Source organism: Protomyctophum bolini, assembly GCF_963924005.1.
Source record: "Protomyctophum bolini genome assembly, chromosome: 3".
Classification (NCBI taxonomy): Eukaryota; Metazoa; Chordata; class Actinopteri; order Myctophiformes; family Myctophidae; genus Protomyctophum; species Protomyctophum bolini.
Genome location: NC_137864.1, coordinates 43,731,498 through 43,748,719, shown reverse-complemented (window position 1 = coordinate 43,748,719; position 17,222 = coordinate 43,731,498). Strand labels below are relative to the sequence as shown.

Here is a 17,222-nt window from a genome sequence, read left to right as displayed (position 1 = left end):
AATGTTTTAAAATAGTAAAAAAAAATAGCAAATAAGTTTAGGGATAAGAGGTAAGGGCGGTGACGCAAGATATAGCAGTGTCACTATAATGACAGTCCACAAGGATACGATAGTCATTTCATTATATTTTTCAACTAGTATCAATATTTCCCAGTTTTCTTTAGCTGATAACTGGGAAATGTGTTCCTTCACATAATGCAACAAATGAATGTATGTCAAAACAGTGCACGTACCTGTCCACCACCACAACAGAATGTGTAAGATGATGAAGGTATGACTTCACAGGAAACAGTGGTTTGACAGTAAATAGAACTGCCCAGCACATTGTATCACAATACAACTACCAGACTAGGCTACACACTACTCTGCAACGTAGAGGGACAAAGAAAAGAAGTGAGGAGAGGACATGACACATGTCAGTGAAACAAAGAGCTAGAACCTGCCTCACTCAAAGACCATATTTAGAATTTGGTTGTAGTTTTGTTATGCTATATCCTCTGGTATTTTGGTCATGTAGCCTACTGTACATGATATCGGCAAACATCATAACAAGATATGTATCATTTCATGACTCCTGTGAACTCAGATTATCTGAAATGTTTACTTTAAGCTAACCTACAGGTCCTACATAGTCCTGATCAGTGTTGGGCAATATTACTCAGGAGAGTATGTTACTTATTAGTTATTACATATTACTCCTTAAAAAAGTTATAATATTATATTACTTATTACTTGGAATCAGCACAATCTGTTTTGCCAGCTTCTTTTAGAACTGAATAATAAGAGTCACCAATCAGCCAAAAAGGCTATAACATAATACAGTAATCTCTCTTGATCTTTTAAATGTGCTAATTCTTCTTTTCTTTTCAGAATCTTTATTGCAATTTCAATAATATAAATCTTCTGAGATCTCAGGGCAGACAAATAATGAAAAGACTATGTTGTTGCGCAGAACATGCCCCTCCAAGAAAAAAGGAAAAAAAAACTGCTGCTGATGGCCGCTGTGACAGAAGCACTGGTCTGGGTACCTACTTGGGTAACCTGTTCTGGCCAAATTGATTGAATATACTTTATCATTCAAATCATTTAAACATAATAATAATAATCTTCATTGTCCTGAAGGATATTCATTTTCACAGGTCTGTTCAACACCAACAACAAAAGCACTGAAGCAGTACATAGTACAGAAACAACATAACACCAAGACAATACAAAAAAAAAAGTAGTGAGTTCCCCACTGTGTACAGAAACCATCCTATCGGCGGGGCAGTTTGTTTAATGCTGCGATGGCTGAGGGGACAAAACTCCACAAACAGCACAAACAATTCGCCACCGGCGCAGCCTTTAAGCACACTGATTTAACAGCTTAATTTAAAGACAACTGTTTAGCATGTGTTCTGAGTTTGAGTCTATGGTTTGAATACATTTATTCCCCCCATCTCTGCCCTCTCAGTGTTCATGAAGGGTGACTGCCTACTAGAATGCTATTCCAAAGAATACCTTGGGAATTGGGATGACATATTTGGGGAGACATTCATTTTATTTTGTGTTTTTATTATTAATAATACTGTAATTGATCTACTATAAATGTACATATTTTGATATGATAGCACACCTCTAACCTCTGTACAGTCAAATCAGTCACCTTAATTACATAAACTACGGTTTAGGACAAATAGGAGGGGAACTAAGATAGAACCTCCACTTGCCTCTTGCGTCATGGTGCAGTCACATGTGTATCTCCAAAACATTCACACACAGATCAGCATAAATATTGGTCATACCACAGCAGAATTAGTCTAAGGGCCAGACATAACAATAGAGAATGAGAGCCTTTCTAATTGTACCGTTGTTTCTATTTTGCTGTGTCAGAAACAGTAGAGGAGTTCAGAACGTGGCAGAGAAGAATTAATTGAGTGAAGTAAACATAGCAGAGACAGACAGGAACTGTCAGCCTGATATGTGTGAACTGCTGATGAAGATTGGAGCCATGGAAGCAGCCATGGATGATGGAAGCCAGGCTGAAGATTACAGAGCAGCAGGTGGCCATTCTACAGACAGAGAATGAAGGTAAAGTCAAGTGAAGAAGAACATGCAATATCTACTTAACAATTATAAAATTATAAAATGTTTTCTGTCTGCACTCTACAGTGCTGTCAGTGCTAACAGAAGAACTGCAAGACAACACAGTGTCAGAGCTAAGGGACGTTACCACCAGGCTGGGCTCCTGAGAATCAGCTGCAACAACTGCTGGAGACAGCAGGTAGGATATTTTTGTATGAATATAATGAAGACTGTATAAGGCTTTATGTGATAAGGCTGGCCGATTGCTCAAGCCAAGCCAAGGCTCCAACAAGTAGACAAGTGACAAGTCTAGGTTTTAGTTTTGTCTTTAAGACTGATAGAAACTACAACCTTTCTCTCCCTGTTACTATTTGGCATGCTTTAGGCATGCTAAATTGTAGAGTAGAATTTGATTCTTTGTAGGCTACAGTAATTTGAATCAGAGAGGTTGCTGCTTAAAAAAATGTCAAAAAGTCCTAACATTGAAGCTGTCACTGCAATGTCATCTATCATGTTTTTGTATGTGTCCTATAGACAAGTGTAAAGTGGCCGGCATTCTCAGCTGGACTTGGGATGCAAGGAAAAGTAAACACTGGCCCCTTCAACACAGACACCATCTTGAAATACAGAAAGGTTTTCACCAACATTGGCAACGCTTACAGTCCAAACACAGGTATGATCTATGTAAGGCTGTCCCCAAACATTCAAGGTTCGAATGTTCGCTCGTTAGGGTTGGCACTCAAATCTTAATTAATGGGTTTGAACCATTTTTTTTAGTTTTTTGTTTTTATTTAATAAAAATATATTTTTTTTCCCTTTTTTATTAACTCGAAAATATATCTCGGCGAGAATGTTAAAAAGTAAGTTTCTCGTGCATTCCTGTCAGAAGTTATGTCTATCTCCTTGTTGTGCTGTCCCTCTCCAAAATCCCCTGTGCACATTCATTTTGGTGATGGGCCTGCAGCCAAATGAGCCAATCAGCCAATCAGCAACAAACACACACCCACACACACACACACACACACACACACACACCCACACGCACACACACCAGCACGGCACAATTTGAGAAAAAGGTTAGTTATCTCTCTCTCTCTCGCTGCGCTGTTGCGTCTGTCTGTCTGTCTGTCTGTGTGTGTGTGTGTGTGTGTGTGTGTGTGTGCACGCGCATGTGCGTGTGTGTGTGACACTGATTTATTGAATATTCTGCCTTTTTGCCTTGGCAATGTAAACGTATGTTTTTTCAATGCCAATAAAGCTCCTTTGAATTGATGTGGTGACTGCGTGTGATTGGCTAACGTTTAGGAGGAGCCAGGCTGCTGATTGGCTCCTGTGATGGCCTCACCTATATAAAGCTGTGGGAAGCAGCATTCTGATATATTCTTCCTGGTGTGTGTTTGGTCTGTCTGTAACAAGAAGTTACACACCGTCTGGCTGTAGCAAGAAGGTAACTACATGTTAAACTTAAACCTTTATCTTTTTTTTTTTTAATTATTCAGTTTGGGGAACTTGATCTGTGAATGAATGCCACTGAGATGTGGAGTTATGTTTTAGGTAGGTAACTGTTCCAATATGGCTCATAGTGTCTTTTTGACTGGCATTCAAACTCTTCAGACAGTGGACAGGGTCCATTTGGTTCCATTTGTACACTGAGAGCTGTAAGGGTCCATTTGGTTAAACATGCTAACACTTACTTCCATCTTCAATATAAAATTGGTATTGTCACAAACGCACAATACAATGTTGGGCTTAAACTTCATTCAAAGCTGAAGGGAAAACATATTTCAAAAGTTGGGGGAAAATGTCAGCTTGGGGGAGGGATGTTAAGTTGTAAAATATGGGTTGTGGCGGCTGACAAGGCTATACAGCCACATGTGTTTCTAATGTGATGTAGGCCTACATAACACTAATGACGCTTATCTTTTCTCTTCATGTAATTCCAGAATATGAAGAGTCACTGCACCAGTGGTGTAGGCAGCACCAAGCCCTGGACCCTAGGCTGAGACGAGCCATGTCCGTGGGCCCCACAGCCCCACCAATGTAGGCTTCCGAGGACCCCCACCCTGGAGCCCATGTGAAGTGTCCCAGACCGATGCCCCCCTCCCTGCACAAGACATTGAGGTAGGAACTGTACGCTATAGCTGCTGCTGGGAAGAGTGGCTTGCTGCGCAGTGAGTACAAATCTTGTTTATTGTCCTTTGCTGTCGCTGGTGTGGTTCTGCAGGGTACTGATGGTGTAGCTCTCGTTTGCGTTTGCGTTCCGGCTTCCTGCGGTTGTGTCGTGTCGGGCTGCCTGCTGTTGCACTCGTTTGCGTTGCGTCTTTTGCGTCGACTGCCACAATTTCGGCCGGTTCTGTCATTTCACCTCATTTCACCTAACTTGTGGACACTGCCTGTCATCTGCAGAAGAACGTGATGGTTCACGGTAAGTATCTGTTTTTGTATTCTTTGCTGCTGGTAGGGTAGGACTCCTACTAGTGTAGGTTTTTGCGTTGCATCGCAAACTAAGCACTTTGGCACAGGCATGGAGCTCCTGGTTTACTGGGATGGGGTTCGATTCCCTGCTGCGCCCTGCTGCTGATTACATTTAATCTGTTAAACAGGCATCCTTTTGCACAATAAACACACAATGTAATATTAAGCAAGGACATACTTTGTTTTGTTGTCACTTTTGGGTCCATTCATTAATTTATGTTTTAAGTGGGATGATGTATGGCTAGTTGGTCATTGTTGATAGATAAATCACCATGTCTGTGATTTATCTATCAATAATGATCACCTATGCCATACATTATCCCTTACATTATGATATGACATTCAAATGCATCCTTGTGTCTATCTTCTGAGTCTTAGTGCATGATTGCATGCACCATTGCTTGCATCTCTGTCACCTTGTCATGTATCACCTTTACCTCTCTGTCTGAACTGTAAATGTTATCATGCAGTGCCCATGTGGAGGTTTGGCATACATTGGTAAAACATCTGGGCAGCTTAAACAGGGAATAAATGAACACAAGAGTTCTATTCGTAAAAATGACCATGACTGTTCACTTCAATGATGTTAAAAAATCTCCACTTTCTGTTTTATTATAGAACATGTCTGCCATACCCAATTAATTCTGATTCATTCTGTCCACTTGTCTGTATATCATGGCTGAGGAAGGTCTCCACAACCAAAATCGAAATGTTTCTTTGATATTAGAATTTCCCCCTCGTACAGTGCAAGTTGGCAATGTACAGGTTTCTTCTTTTATTGTAAAATAAAATATTAAAGGATTATTTCCAAAATGCTGTTTATCCATTTCTCTAGACTAGAGAAATGTATCGAGTTCTAATGAAATAAAGTACAGAAATGTGGCACTAGCTTTTCATACAATATTTAAATAAGATGACAAGGCCAAAGAGAACTTGAACAAATAACTAAACACACTTTCCCACATACTCTTCTATATATCTAAGTTTTGAGTAGCACTGACTAAGTTACTTTAAATTGTACATTAAAAAAATGTCAGTGCCCCTGGAACAAACCCCGTGCATTTAACCTGTCTCCAGTCCAGTATACAGTATAGGCATCAGACTTGTATCATCAGCACAGCATATTAAGGACAAATACATAACTGGCCCATTATATTGTCAACGGAACCTTCTGCATCTTATAGCCTACATTTCAGTGTAACTCTTCACCTTACCAAACTGTTGCAGTGACTGTGCAAGGAAACATTATGGGTACAGAATAGATCAAACGAAAGTACAGGTCAATACAAAAACTGCTACGAGGATATAACCAGAAAAAGCACTAAGACTCGTTTACATCAAAGACTTGTTTACATCAGGGTCCTTTATGAAAAAAAGGAAATCATCATATATACAGTTAAATACAATAAAAATAAAAAGGGAAAAGCGTGTACAGTATGGAAAAATAGGGGGGGACTTTAACTTTAACTTTTTTTACAGGGACAAGTTTCAAATTGCAGCCTCCCTTAAGTAATCTTTGAGAGCGGTTTTGAAGGAGTCAAGGGATTCACATATTTTAATGGCTGTTAGTAGGGCGTTCCACATTTTAGTGGCATAAGAGCGAAATGTATTTAACCACTTGTTTGAGGTTCATCCACAGTCAAATAAACCTTGTCTTAGGGTCTTCGAGGTACTTCTGGAGACTCCCGTCCAGGACAGACGCGTCTCCTGCAGGAGACTTGGCTCAGATCTGAACCCATTTGATTTGGCATTTAGGAACCCGTTGCGATGGCATGCATGCATGCTCGCCCCTTGCTGACGTCAACCCCAAGTAGGATTTGAACCCATGACCTTCCGCATGAAAGGTGTATAGGCTACTATATGTTAACCACTACGTCACTGGAATTAATCTTATAGGTCTATTTCAAAATCAGCAAAAACTAAATGCTATTACTATTTAATTGAAACCTAATGTATATAGTCCACATGGTGTGTGATTGGCTGTTTGCCTCACTAATTACAGTAGCATATAAATAATTCCACTGTAAGTCACAATGCCATAGTCATAGGCAGTCTGTCTGAGGCCTCGGTTGAATTGTGTGGTGATGTGACAAAGTGCTGTGTGCTGACTCTGAGCTTGACAGCTCAGAACACTGGCATTTTTGACAAAGAGAGGAATTGTCGAACTATATTATAGATATGGTGATGAGTTCTGCGTCAAAATAAATATTTTATAATATTTTGTAATAATAACAACATAATAATAATAATAATAAACGTTTAGGCCTACAACAGACAGTAGCCTATATAGGCTACAGCAGCAACATTAATACATTTGACTAAACAATTAGCAAGTTCTGTGACAAATATTATTAAAGCGTGCAATATTGTAAAACAAGAACATTCAGGTTTCTAGCTGCCAGAGAAGGGGCATGTGCGCATGTGCGGCAGTCAATCAGTGCTCATTGATTGCACACTCACTTGTGTAGGTAAACTAGGCTGGCCGACTGGCCAGTGGCCACTGGCTAGTGACTACTGAAATAACTCTGGAGGAAGCGTTGGAATTATTTGATTCACTGACACTCATTCTAAACAAAGGTAAAGTTAAACTAATCCGTTCAGTTTGGTTGTTTGATTTGAAAGCTCCTTTTGGTTGTTCAATGAATCAGTCACCTCAGCTGAGCTAATAAGGCTCTGACTGGAACGTGCTCGGAGTCGCACTGGGGGAAAAAAATAAACAATGCTTGAGAGATATAAATGGATGGTCGGTTGACGATGGATGGTTCCAAGTTTAGTGTTAAAAAACCAACGAGTTCAACGCACGTGTAAGTGTAACTAACTTGTATAGTACAAGTTAAGTAACCGCTAATTAATGGGAAAGTGTGTCTTCTCTCTTTTCCATGGTTGTCTTTGCAAGAGCATCTGCAGAGAATAACATGCTGCGTGCTTTTGATTGATTGATTGATTATTTTATTAGCGCTGCAGTTTGCAGAAAAAAAGTACAGGATCGTACAGTTCAATACAAGGTATTCTAACTTTTAAGGTCTCCTTTAAACGTATGCTTCTGTTGTAAACCCTGAAAACGAATCATAATTGGTTTTGTGGTATAAGCAGGCTTAACAAAAATTAAGTACCGGTATTAACTTAAAGAAATTGTGGTTAATTAATGCATTGAAATGGCCTGCTGTATGAGTATCAAGTATGTTTGACTTGCAAATAGCTATGAACTGTTGAACAATTTGTCTGTATGTAAACAGAACTTTTATTTGTTGATTACATGTATTTTTGTGTAGGCCTACTTGTTTATTCTCCTGTATGTTGATGAATTGAATACATGGGACCACAATTCCCAGGATTTTTTTGCCTTAAATGTCGTACTGTAGGTCTACCTGTTTACATTTATGACTAAAACAATATATAATCAATGAATCAAACATATGGCCTACTGCACCCAATTTATTCAACTTAAGTGTCTCCTACAAGTAGTCTACTTATGCAATATAACACAAGGATCAAATAGTAATCTCAAAAAGGCAGATGGCTTCTTGGTTAGAGTTGGTGATGATATTATCACACGGAAGGATCAAATTACCTACCTAGGTTCCATCCTGGAGGCCAATCTTTCCGGTGATAAGATGGCCACCAACGTAATCAAAAAAGTCAATCAAAGAACAAGATTCCTCTACAGGATCTCCTCACTGGTCGACAAAAACACCTTGAAGACCTTAACAGGAGCCCTTGTACAAGGTTTCTTTGACTATGCATCCACCTCCTGGTACCACAGCACCTCAAAGGCCCTTAAAACAAGGCTCCAGACCTCCCAAAACAAACTGGTCAGGCTCCTACTTGGCCTCACCCCCCGAACCCACCTCACCCCTGCCCACTTTGACAGGCTGGGATGGCTTAGGGTCGACGACAGAGTACAGCATCTTGCAATGGGTCTGGTCCACAAGATTAGATACACCACCAAGATACCCATGTACCTGTCTAAATACTTCCTTAATGTAAACGAAGTCCACACCCACAACACCAGAGGGAGTGCAACAAACCATGTACAACCCAGATTCGGCACAAACAAGGGACTAAATTCTTTTCGCTCCTATGCGACCAAAATGTGGAACGCCCTACCAACAGTCATTAAGACATGTGAATCCCTTGGCTCCTTCAAAACTGCTCTCAAAGGGCACCTACGGATGGCTGCAATTCGAAACTGGCCTCCGTAAAAGCTGAATTTGTATCTGGATTGTACTATGTTTTTGTATGGACGTGGTGTTGGGTGCCTGCACATATGCACACATGGCATCAACGCATGGTGTTGTGTGCAGGCGCCCTACACTCTGTCTTTGTACTATGGATTGTACTATGTTTTTGTATGGACGTGGTGTTGGGTGCCTGCACATATGCACAAATGGCATCAACGCATGGTGTTGTGTGCAGGCGCCCTACACTCTGTCTTTCGTTTTCTTTTCTTTTATCCCCCTGTATATATACTTTTTTTCCCTTTTCGCTTCCTATATGATGAATTCCTGTTCTGTTCTTTAACTACATAGAAGTGTCTATTTGTTTGTCTCTAAATGTTTTGATGAATTGAACAATGTGGACCCTGTTGTAAACAAGTGTAAGGCTTAATTGGGTCGTCCACTCACAGTTAACAGTCTTTGTATTGAGTTTGTGCTTGAAATGTACTGTAATTCTGCAAACTGTTAATAAAGATTTCAATCAATCAATCAATCAATCAGAGGGGGTGGTTTAACGTCATTAATGCACGCCTGTGATCATCGCAGAATTTTTAGTGCAATGCTGCAGGAAAGTTCTGAAAGGCAGCGCAGAAGTGCATTAATGACGTTAAAGCACCCCCTTGAGTGTAATATTATACAAGAGTTACCCTTAAAACTAAGAATTTAATAATAGTTTTTATTAGGTGTTCCATCATGTTTGTTTGAAGCACGGCTAGAAGGCTGTTTCAATCAATCAGATTGCTTCCTCAGAACAACCTGTTGTATAATTTTGATTGCTTGTTGCAAATAAATCTAGTCTCTATTAATGGCTCGTCATACACACTTTCGGCACTCAAATGATGTATGTAGCCTATATGTATCGGGTCTGGATTGCATCTTGGTGAACTCTTGCAGTGTGTGATGCCTAGTCGGCTATCAATCGTTTAGTCAAGTGTGAAAGCCACACGGATATAATGACACATACAATGACTTAAAAAAAAAAGGACTCCTGTAGTGTAAAATGCATAACGATCTGATGACTCACCGACAACTTTAAAACTCCTACAGTCTGAAGGGGCCATAACAAGTCACAGTGCTGAACGTTGCGACTTGCTTGCGACTGTTGTGCCTCCGTTGTTTTAACTGTTTTTTTCCCTAACCAAGTGGGTGGAACATGTATTCTGTAAAATACATATAATATATTGACATCACTCATCTTCTCATGTATCCCTGGTGGTCTAGTGGTTAGGATTCGGCGCTCTCACCGCCGCGGCCCGGGTTCGATTCCCGGTCAGGGAACACCCTTTTGCTTTTTTTAAGGAGGAGCCCATTTTGCACACAATGCCACAAATCATGAACGCAGTGGTGTTACTTTTATTGGCATCCCTTGATTGCATCTAATAACTTACTGATAGATGGATTCAGAAGATAACAACACTAATGGAGATATATCTACCATAAGAAATATGGTGAAAGACATGACCACACTCAAAGATGCCTAATGCACAAATAGCATATCTACAAGCTGACATCACGTTGTGGAACTTGTAGAACTGGATGGTTTGATAGGCAAAAGTGTGCAAAAGTGTGAGTTGAAGCTACACGTCACTGTGGAGGGAAATTTAAAAATGGGATGCCGTGTAAGGTTGCACATGGCCCGGCTAGCTCAGTCGGTAGAGCATGAGACTCTTAATCTCAGGGTCGTGGGTTCGAGCCCCACGTTGGGCGCTAAACTTTTCCAAATGGCACAAATGGCAATAATTATCCTGAAACAGGATAATTATTAGACTAACAAATATAAACGTTAATGTCCTCCTCCTCACTACTATAACTGGAAAAAGAGAGAACTGTTCGCCCCACCGACTTCAAATTCGACACACGTGTTCCATACCCCCACAGGGAGTGCAGTGCCCACTGCCCGGTATCGGTCGGAGCCACGCTTGTCCAGAACCACCACAAAAGGCTTCTGTCCGGGCTCTGGACATGGCCCCTGCCCAGTGTCCATATATGGAGCTGGCCTCTTCTGAACTTCTGACATCATTCTGACATCGGCATAGACTCCATATTTGGGCATGCCTGACAAAGAACTCCATATATGGGCATGCATTTCCAACTTGCATCGTTCCATCGTCTGTAGAGGCTCCAATGGGCACCGCTGTAGTAAAACAAATCACACACATCCGTCTTGATCACATGACTATAAAGATCATGTGTACCAATTTCTGTGATGGCCTATTTGGATTAAATGTAAAGGACTAATAAAATATCAGTGTCAGTCAATCAGTGTCAGTCAGTCAGTGTATCACTCAAAATCCCCATACATGGGACAGCCCCCATATATGGACCATGGCACCAGGTCTCGTGACATCACTATGGCATCTGATGTCATGGTAAATGCAATGCAGACCAAGGATGAGATGGAGGGATTACATCGACTCACTAGCCTTGGAACGCCTTGGGATCCTCCAGGAGGAAGTTACTAATGTTGCTCTGGAGAGGGAAGTCTGGCGCTCTCTAGTGTTACCTCTGTTACCCCCGCAACCCGACTATGGATAAGCGGTTGAAAATGGATGGATGGACTAATATTAAAAAATATGTTTAACATAAGTCGGCCTCCTGGTGGCGCGCAGCCGCTATAAAAGGCAGATTTGAAAAATGCATGGCAGACGTTTTTCCTTGGCCTCTAGTTAGTGTGCATACAAACCTTTTGAAAATGTCTATTTATTGTCTATGGTGTTTTTTTTTAAACAAGCATTGTATTGTATTGTTGAAAAACAAATATTAAAGCTGTATATAGGAGGGGCTAAATCAAACAGGTCTGTGTTGATCACATGACTAGAGATGGCGTATCCTGATTTGTGTGATGTATTGATCAAATCTGTACAAGTAATTTTTTGCAAAAACTGCCTCATGGTGGCGCTATAACAAGCAGATGTGAAAAATGCAGGGTGTACACATTAGTGCAGTTATAGGTAAAAATCACACCTGTGTGAAGTGAGGGTATGTGTCCCTCTCAAAATACACCACTCATTCCGGTCAATCTGCGTCCTCACCTTGGGTCTTCAATGTTTGTCATGGTAAACTTTATTTTCCACGAGGGAAATTTGTCTTGAGCTTTCACCCCTGCTGCAGTCACACATAAAACATCAGTGACAAACAAAAATACACAACAGAGGGCGACACAACATTACACGATTGTGTTTATACACAAACCCTAAGCTGGACATAGGAGGGGCTAGCTATCTTCCCCAAAACATTGGCACACTAGTGACACTACTAGTCCTACTCCTACAGTGTACATACCTTCACTGTATACAATCATTATACAATGATGATTCTATTCTATATCTGAATATTAAAAAAAAAAAAAAGCATTGGAATGTTTGGTGATTAACCACCTCCACTTGAATTATCTCCCAATAATGACCAGCTAGCCAGACATTATCCCTTACATATTCCATTCAAAGAATAATCAGAATGTATTAAAGGCATATTGTTGTAAGACTGAGAAGTTCCTATACATTGAAATGTACTGTAATTCTGCAAACTGTTGATAAATACTTCAATCAATCAATCAATCAATCAATCAATCAATCATCAATGCCTAACAGCAGGGGGAGCGAGAGTAGAGAGAGAAGGGAAGAGAAAAGTTTGTTGCGATAGCCTACTGTCTGCGGAACTGCGTTTTGTGACTGGACAGTTGAAAAGTTGATATGATTAAAGTGACGCCTCGTTCTTTACAAGTGTTCTATTGTGGGCTGGTGCAGAGTGCGGATCGCAGCGCACGTTGATTTGCGAGGGTCTGGTTTTCATTCACTCACAAGTGAGGAAGAAGATATTGGCTAAAGTGCGGGGGGTGCGGAGGGGGGGCTATTCCATTGGCCTGGCTAGCTAATGCTGGGAGCGTGAATGGTCAATAAATTAAGCCCTCCTTCCGTCAATGGTCAGTTAATGAAGCCTCCTTACAGTCCGTTAGGGGCTAGGTATGGTATAAGCTAGATAGGGAGAAAAAAAAAAAAAAAAGTATCGCCCGAACAGGGACTTGAACCCTGGACCCTCAGATTAAAAGTCTGATGCTCTACCGACTGAGCTATCCGGGCTCTGATATCGCGTCACGTGCGCTGACTATATATCCTTATAGGATCGGATGTATCGTGTAGTTACATTTTTACGTTACCAGATTAAGATAAATAAATAAGCGGTCTGCAAATTCATAGAGCATTTGTCAAGTGTCCTGTCGTATTGTTTTCCATAATGAACACTAAAGTTAACTGTCTCTTCTTCTATCGCATGGTATCGTCCACTTGTGCATTTCAGGCAGGTTGTATTTCAGTTTTCGGCAAACGCGACGCACAAACGCTTTGCAATGCATACTATGTTGGACCCATTACTAAAGTTTTATTCATGCGTGTAGCCGTGTACTAGTGGTGTTGCTTGGTGTAGCGTTCCATAAAAGAGCTACAACTATCTAAGAAGGGGTCGTGACCATAGTCGGGTATAGTTGGGATGCTTAGTAGATGTTTATTTTGATTAGCGACAGAGTATAAACAATGAAGCTTAGTAAATATAAATAAAGATTTAGCTTAGGCCCCAGCGAGATTTGAACTCGCGACCCCTGGTTTACAAGACCAGTGCTCTAACCCCTGAGCTATGGAGCCCGATGCTGGTATCCAAGGAGAATGTGTGTTTTTTTAATCTTTGACTAAACTCCGTTGCATATTTTATGGAACAGTTACAGTGTAGCCAGGTGAGGCCCACGTTTCATTTAAACTACCGTAGATCCAGACAATGCTTGCATTGCATTATGCTTGCATAAATAATGTTTATTATTTCATATCCCCTCCGATCCGCGGTATAATTGGATAATGGTATTTTTCCCATGAAATGTGATTGTTGTTGTTTATATTTATCAAGTGGAAACGTCTTGAGTCTACATTGATTAATTCAGAGCAAGAGAGCGGATAATTCACATTAAAGATACCGCTGCAACACGGTGAGTTTTATGGAAAAAAACCCCATTCAATCCAGTCCAGTAGAGGGCGCCATTGCATAGCTGATAAAACTCGCTCCGTCCTTCGGGGTTATAGGATATAGATGTGATCCCATGGGTGGGATAGCACCGCGTACCAATGGATCCTCTCCTTTCGGTTGCTAGGGGAGATTGGGGCGTGGTGATCTGCCTCCGTGACTGTGACCCTCTATGTTCATCACAAACTTCTCCTCATAATAAACTATAGTGTGTCTGGACCGTCTGGACTAAGTGGAGTCTGGACCATTGGAAGTTGGAACCCGGGTGGTGAAGATGGTTACGGATACGAACTGATATCGATGGGACATTCTTGATGGCTTTTCTCTGGGATACTCGGGTCCCAATATGGACCCCAGTCTATCAGATGTGTATTCGTGATGACATGAGATAAGAAGAACACATTTTCCTCCAGGTTGGGGTTGGATTATTATTCATTTGTGAGGAATTAAAAGAGAGACCTCTAGATTGCAACAGAGAGCCATGGTGGAGCATAACGGACGGACAGAAGATAACAATAATAGAGTTTCAGCAGCAGGGTCGTGTTCTGTCCCTGTTTAAAACACGACATCTGAGGAGGACCCAGTGGATCCCAAAGAAAAAGGTGCGTGTTGTTACGGTTGTTATGAAATCAACAGTAAAACTTCTTCATTGTTACTCTTAAGTACAACTGAAGAGCGTCCATTTGGTTACATTTGAGATTTCAGAGTTACAAATGGATAAATTAATACGGATGTTTTTTTCTTCTGTGTTTTTATGAATGCAAACTTTAAACTTTAAATGACCGATGACTCCATTCATTCATCCTCTAAATCCTATAGTTTCTGTTATTTGGACTAGTTTAGCTGTTAATTGGACTAATTTAGCTTGCAGATTAGAAACTACGATCGGCCATCAGTAGCCATACGGGGCCATTTCTTTGTAATAGTTTCTAAAGTGAAAGCACACGAAACACAGTTCCAGGTTTTTGTTTCACGACTCTTGTTTTATTTTATTTCACAAACACACGCACATGAGTTCAAGTCTAAGATTTAGACTCGTAGATGTATTTGATCGATTCTGTTATATTGAAGGTGTCAGAATCGATAAAATACACATCAGTCTAAAAATCTACATGAGTTCAGTCAGCAAGTCACACAGACATTAAAATGCAGGTATTATCGGCCGCGGCGGCGCTCGCCGATCAGAACTTATCTACAAGCTTGTATATGTTGTATGTATGTATGCGGCTGCCCCTCTCTGCAAGCGACACCATTGTTGTTGTTTTCCCGGCCATTATCCAGACTAGATCTAGTTGAACCTGTTCCACAGATCTTGTGAAAGTGCGCGCGTGTGCGTGCCAGTGCGTGGTGTCTGTTGGATCATTCATTTCTCTACTTTAAAAAAAACACATTTCTACACGCTGCTGCTACGCCCTGAACTAACCCACGGCACGGAGGAGCGTCACCACCACGTCGAGTCTGTCTGTCTGTTGTTGTGGTGGTGATCTGATGTTGGACATCATTATTTACCAGCAGGCTGGAGCTTTGATTCACGTTCATTTATTCTTGTCTGTTGTGTTGAAGTCGATTTTTTTAGCGCTACAGAAAACCTGAAGAAATCGGACCGTGGTCTTTGGAAATAGTAGCCGAGGATAATAATAATATCGTTTTGTCTGACTGACGGGAGTAAATGCTAACCACAACACCGAGGAGGACGTCTGCCTGGCTTTATTCCTCCTAGCTGTTTTTTATTGCATGTGCATTTCTGGAAAACGTATCTACATTGTAGATACTCGATAGGCTACATTGTGTATTTTAACAACAACAACCGGGGCGCTCCGCTATGCGAGAGACTCGGGTCTTCATGGATGCCTCCTCCCGGCGTTAGCACGACCTCCTCGGCTAAATGTAAGACCACCCAAACGTTTAATAAAAGCTTGCATGTTTACCCCCCCCCCCCCCCCCGTGATACGCATGTAATTTGCATTTCTATGTTCTATCATACATACACTGGGGGAAATGTGCCCTTGCTCACACGGGAAGATCCTGGTTTAAAAAAAATCTGTAATGCCATTTCAAAGGGAGGAGAGGAGAGCCATTGTGTGCAAAAAATAATAATGTCACCCATTTTCTCAGATCTGCAGACCAGGCGTGATCCCCCCCCCATCTCTCACAAACAGTAGCATATCTGGTGTTTAAAACCTGTATTTCGTTTCGCCAGGGCCAACAGTAACAGCATGCTCGTGGCCTCGGCCGTGGTGGTCTGGGAATGGCTAAACGAGCACGGCCGCTGGCGGCCCTACGGCCCCGCGGTGTCCCACCACATCGAGGCGGCCATCCGGAGCAGCGACCCCCGCGGAGGGAGCGTGGTGCTCGGCCAGGTGGACAGCAGGCTCTCGCCCTACATCATAGACCTCCAGTCCATGCACCAGTTCAGACAGGACACAGGTAAGACTGGGCAGGATGGGAGGGATCAATGATCAGTGGGGTGGGAAAGGCTGCATTGAGCAGTGGGTGTGATATTTTTTTTTATAGAATTGCCAGGGTCTCTTTTTAATGTACAAAGAAAGGGGTCTGCACAGACAATCTGGAGTGCTAATTTTAACTGTGCAAATGGTCCATGGTTCATTTGACCCATAAACAGATTAATATAGTCCACAACATCTTAATCTCTGGACCAGAGATTAAGAAAAACATCAATAGAGAAACATTTGCCAGTTTGCAATCCCATTATTGGCATCTGTAGGTACTATACCGTATTTAGTACTATTTTTTTTTATAGTGTTAACACACTATAATGAAAACAGAATTAGTAATTAGTATAGTATTGAATTGGGGAATGGCACTGTTTCTTAGTGAGAGTCGATGTGTTATTGCAGTTATGCAGTGTTGACATTGTGCCACAGATGTTGATTCAGAACCTTGGCACTTCCAGAAGGCTCACATGCAATGAATGCACACACTGGTATTCTTCTTCAAGCTTTCTTCACCTTTTGTCAGAGCAGCATTGCCCCTGGACAATCGTACCAACAACACATACAGGCTAGCATGCAAAGCACACAGAACGTCAAGTTGATCTCAGTAACTGGCTAATTAATAGGTCAGATAATCTTGCTGCTCGGTGGCTGGTATATTGGTGAAATATTACATCTTGTGTAGGCCTATTCTGTTCTATTATGTAGGATGTCTGTGTGTGCGTGGGTGTGTGGGTGTGTGGGTGTGTGTGCGTGTGGCGGGGACAGTTGAACCTGAGTGATGATCTAGAACAGCTGTAAATGACCAACATTGCAATAGTCAACCACATTCCTTCAGACCTTACCCCACACACACACACACACACACACACACACACACACACACACACACACACACACACACACAAGCAGCTGCATAAGGGCCTTGTAACAGAAGAACAAGGGTCTGCAAAACCTTTAGGCACATGCAAGAGGGCGTAACGGAAGAGATGAAAATGCTATTGGA

The 17,222-nt window shown here is 41.5% G+C and overlaps 1 protein-coding gene across 2 annotated transcripts in view; it reads left to right on the top strand.

Annotated features, from left to right (window-relative positions):
* The first annotated feature begins 13,981 nt into the window (after positions 1 to 13,981).
* The window catches only part of LOC308311145 (E3 ubiquitin-protein ligase DTX4-like), a 48,698-nt gene continuing 45,457 nt past the window's right edge, over positions 13,982 to 17,222 (top strand). The window contains exons 1-2 of one of the 2 annotated variants that reach the window (XM_080757704.1): positions 13,982 to 14,365; positions 15,964 to 16,190. In XM_080757704.1, the coding sequence (XP_080613830.1) occupies positions 15,980 to 16,190 (211 nt within the window). In that variant the 5' untranslated portion in view covers positions 13,982 to 14,365; positions 15,964 to 15,979. Of the gene's footprint in view, positions 14,366 to 15,266; positions 15,651 to 15,963; positions 16,191 to 17,222 lie in introns of those variants that run through there. The other variant, XM_080757703.1, reaches the window with a different exon arrangement.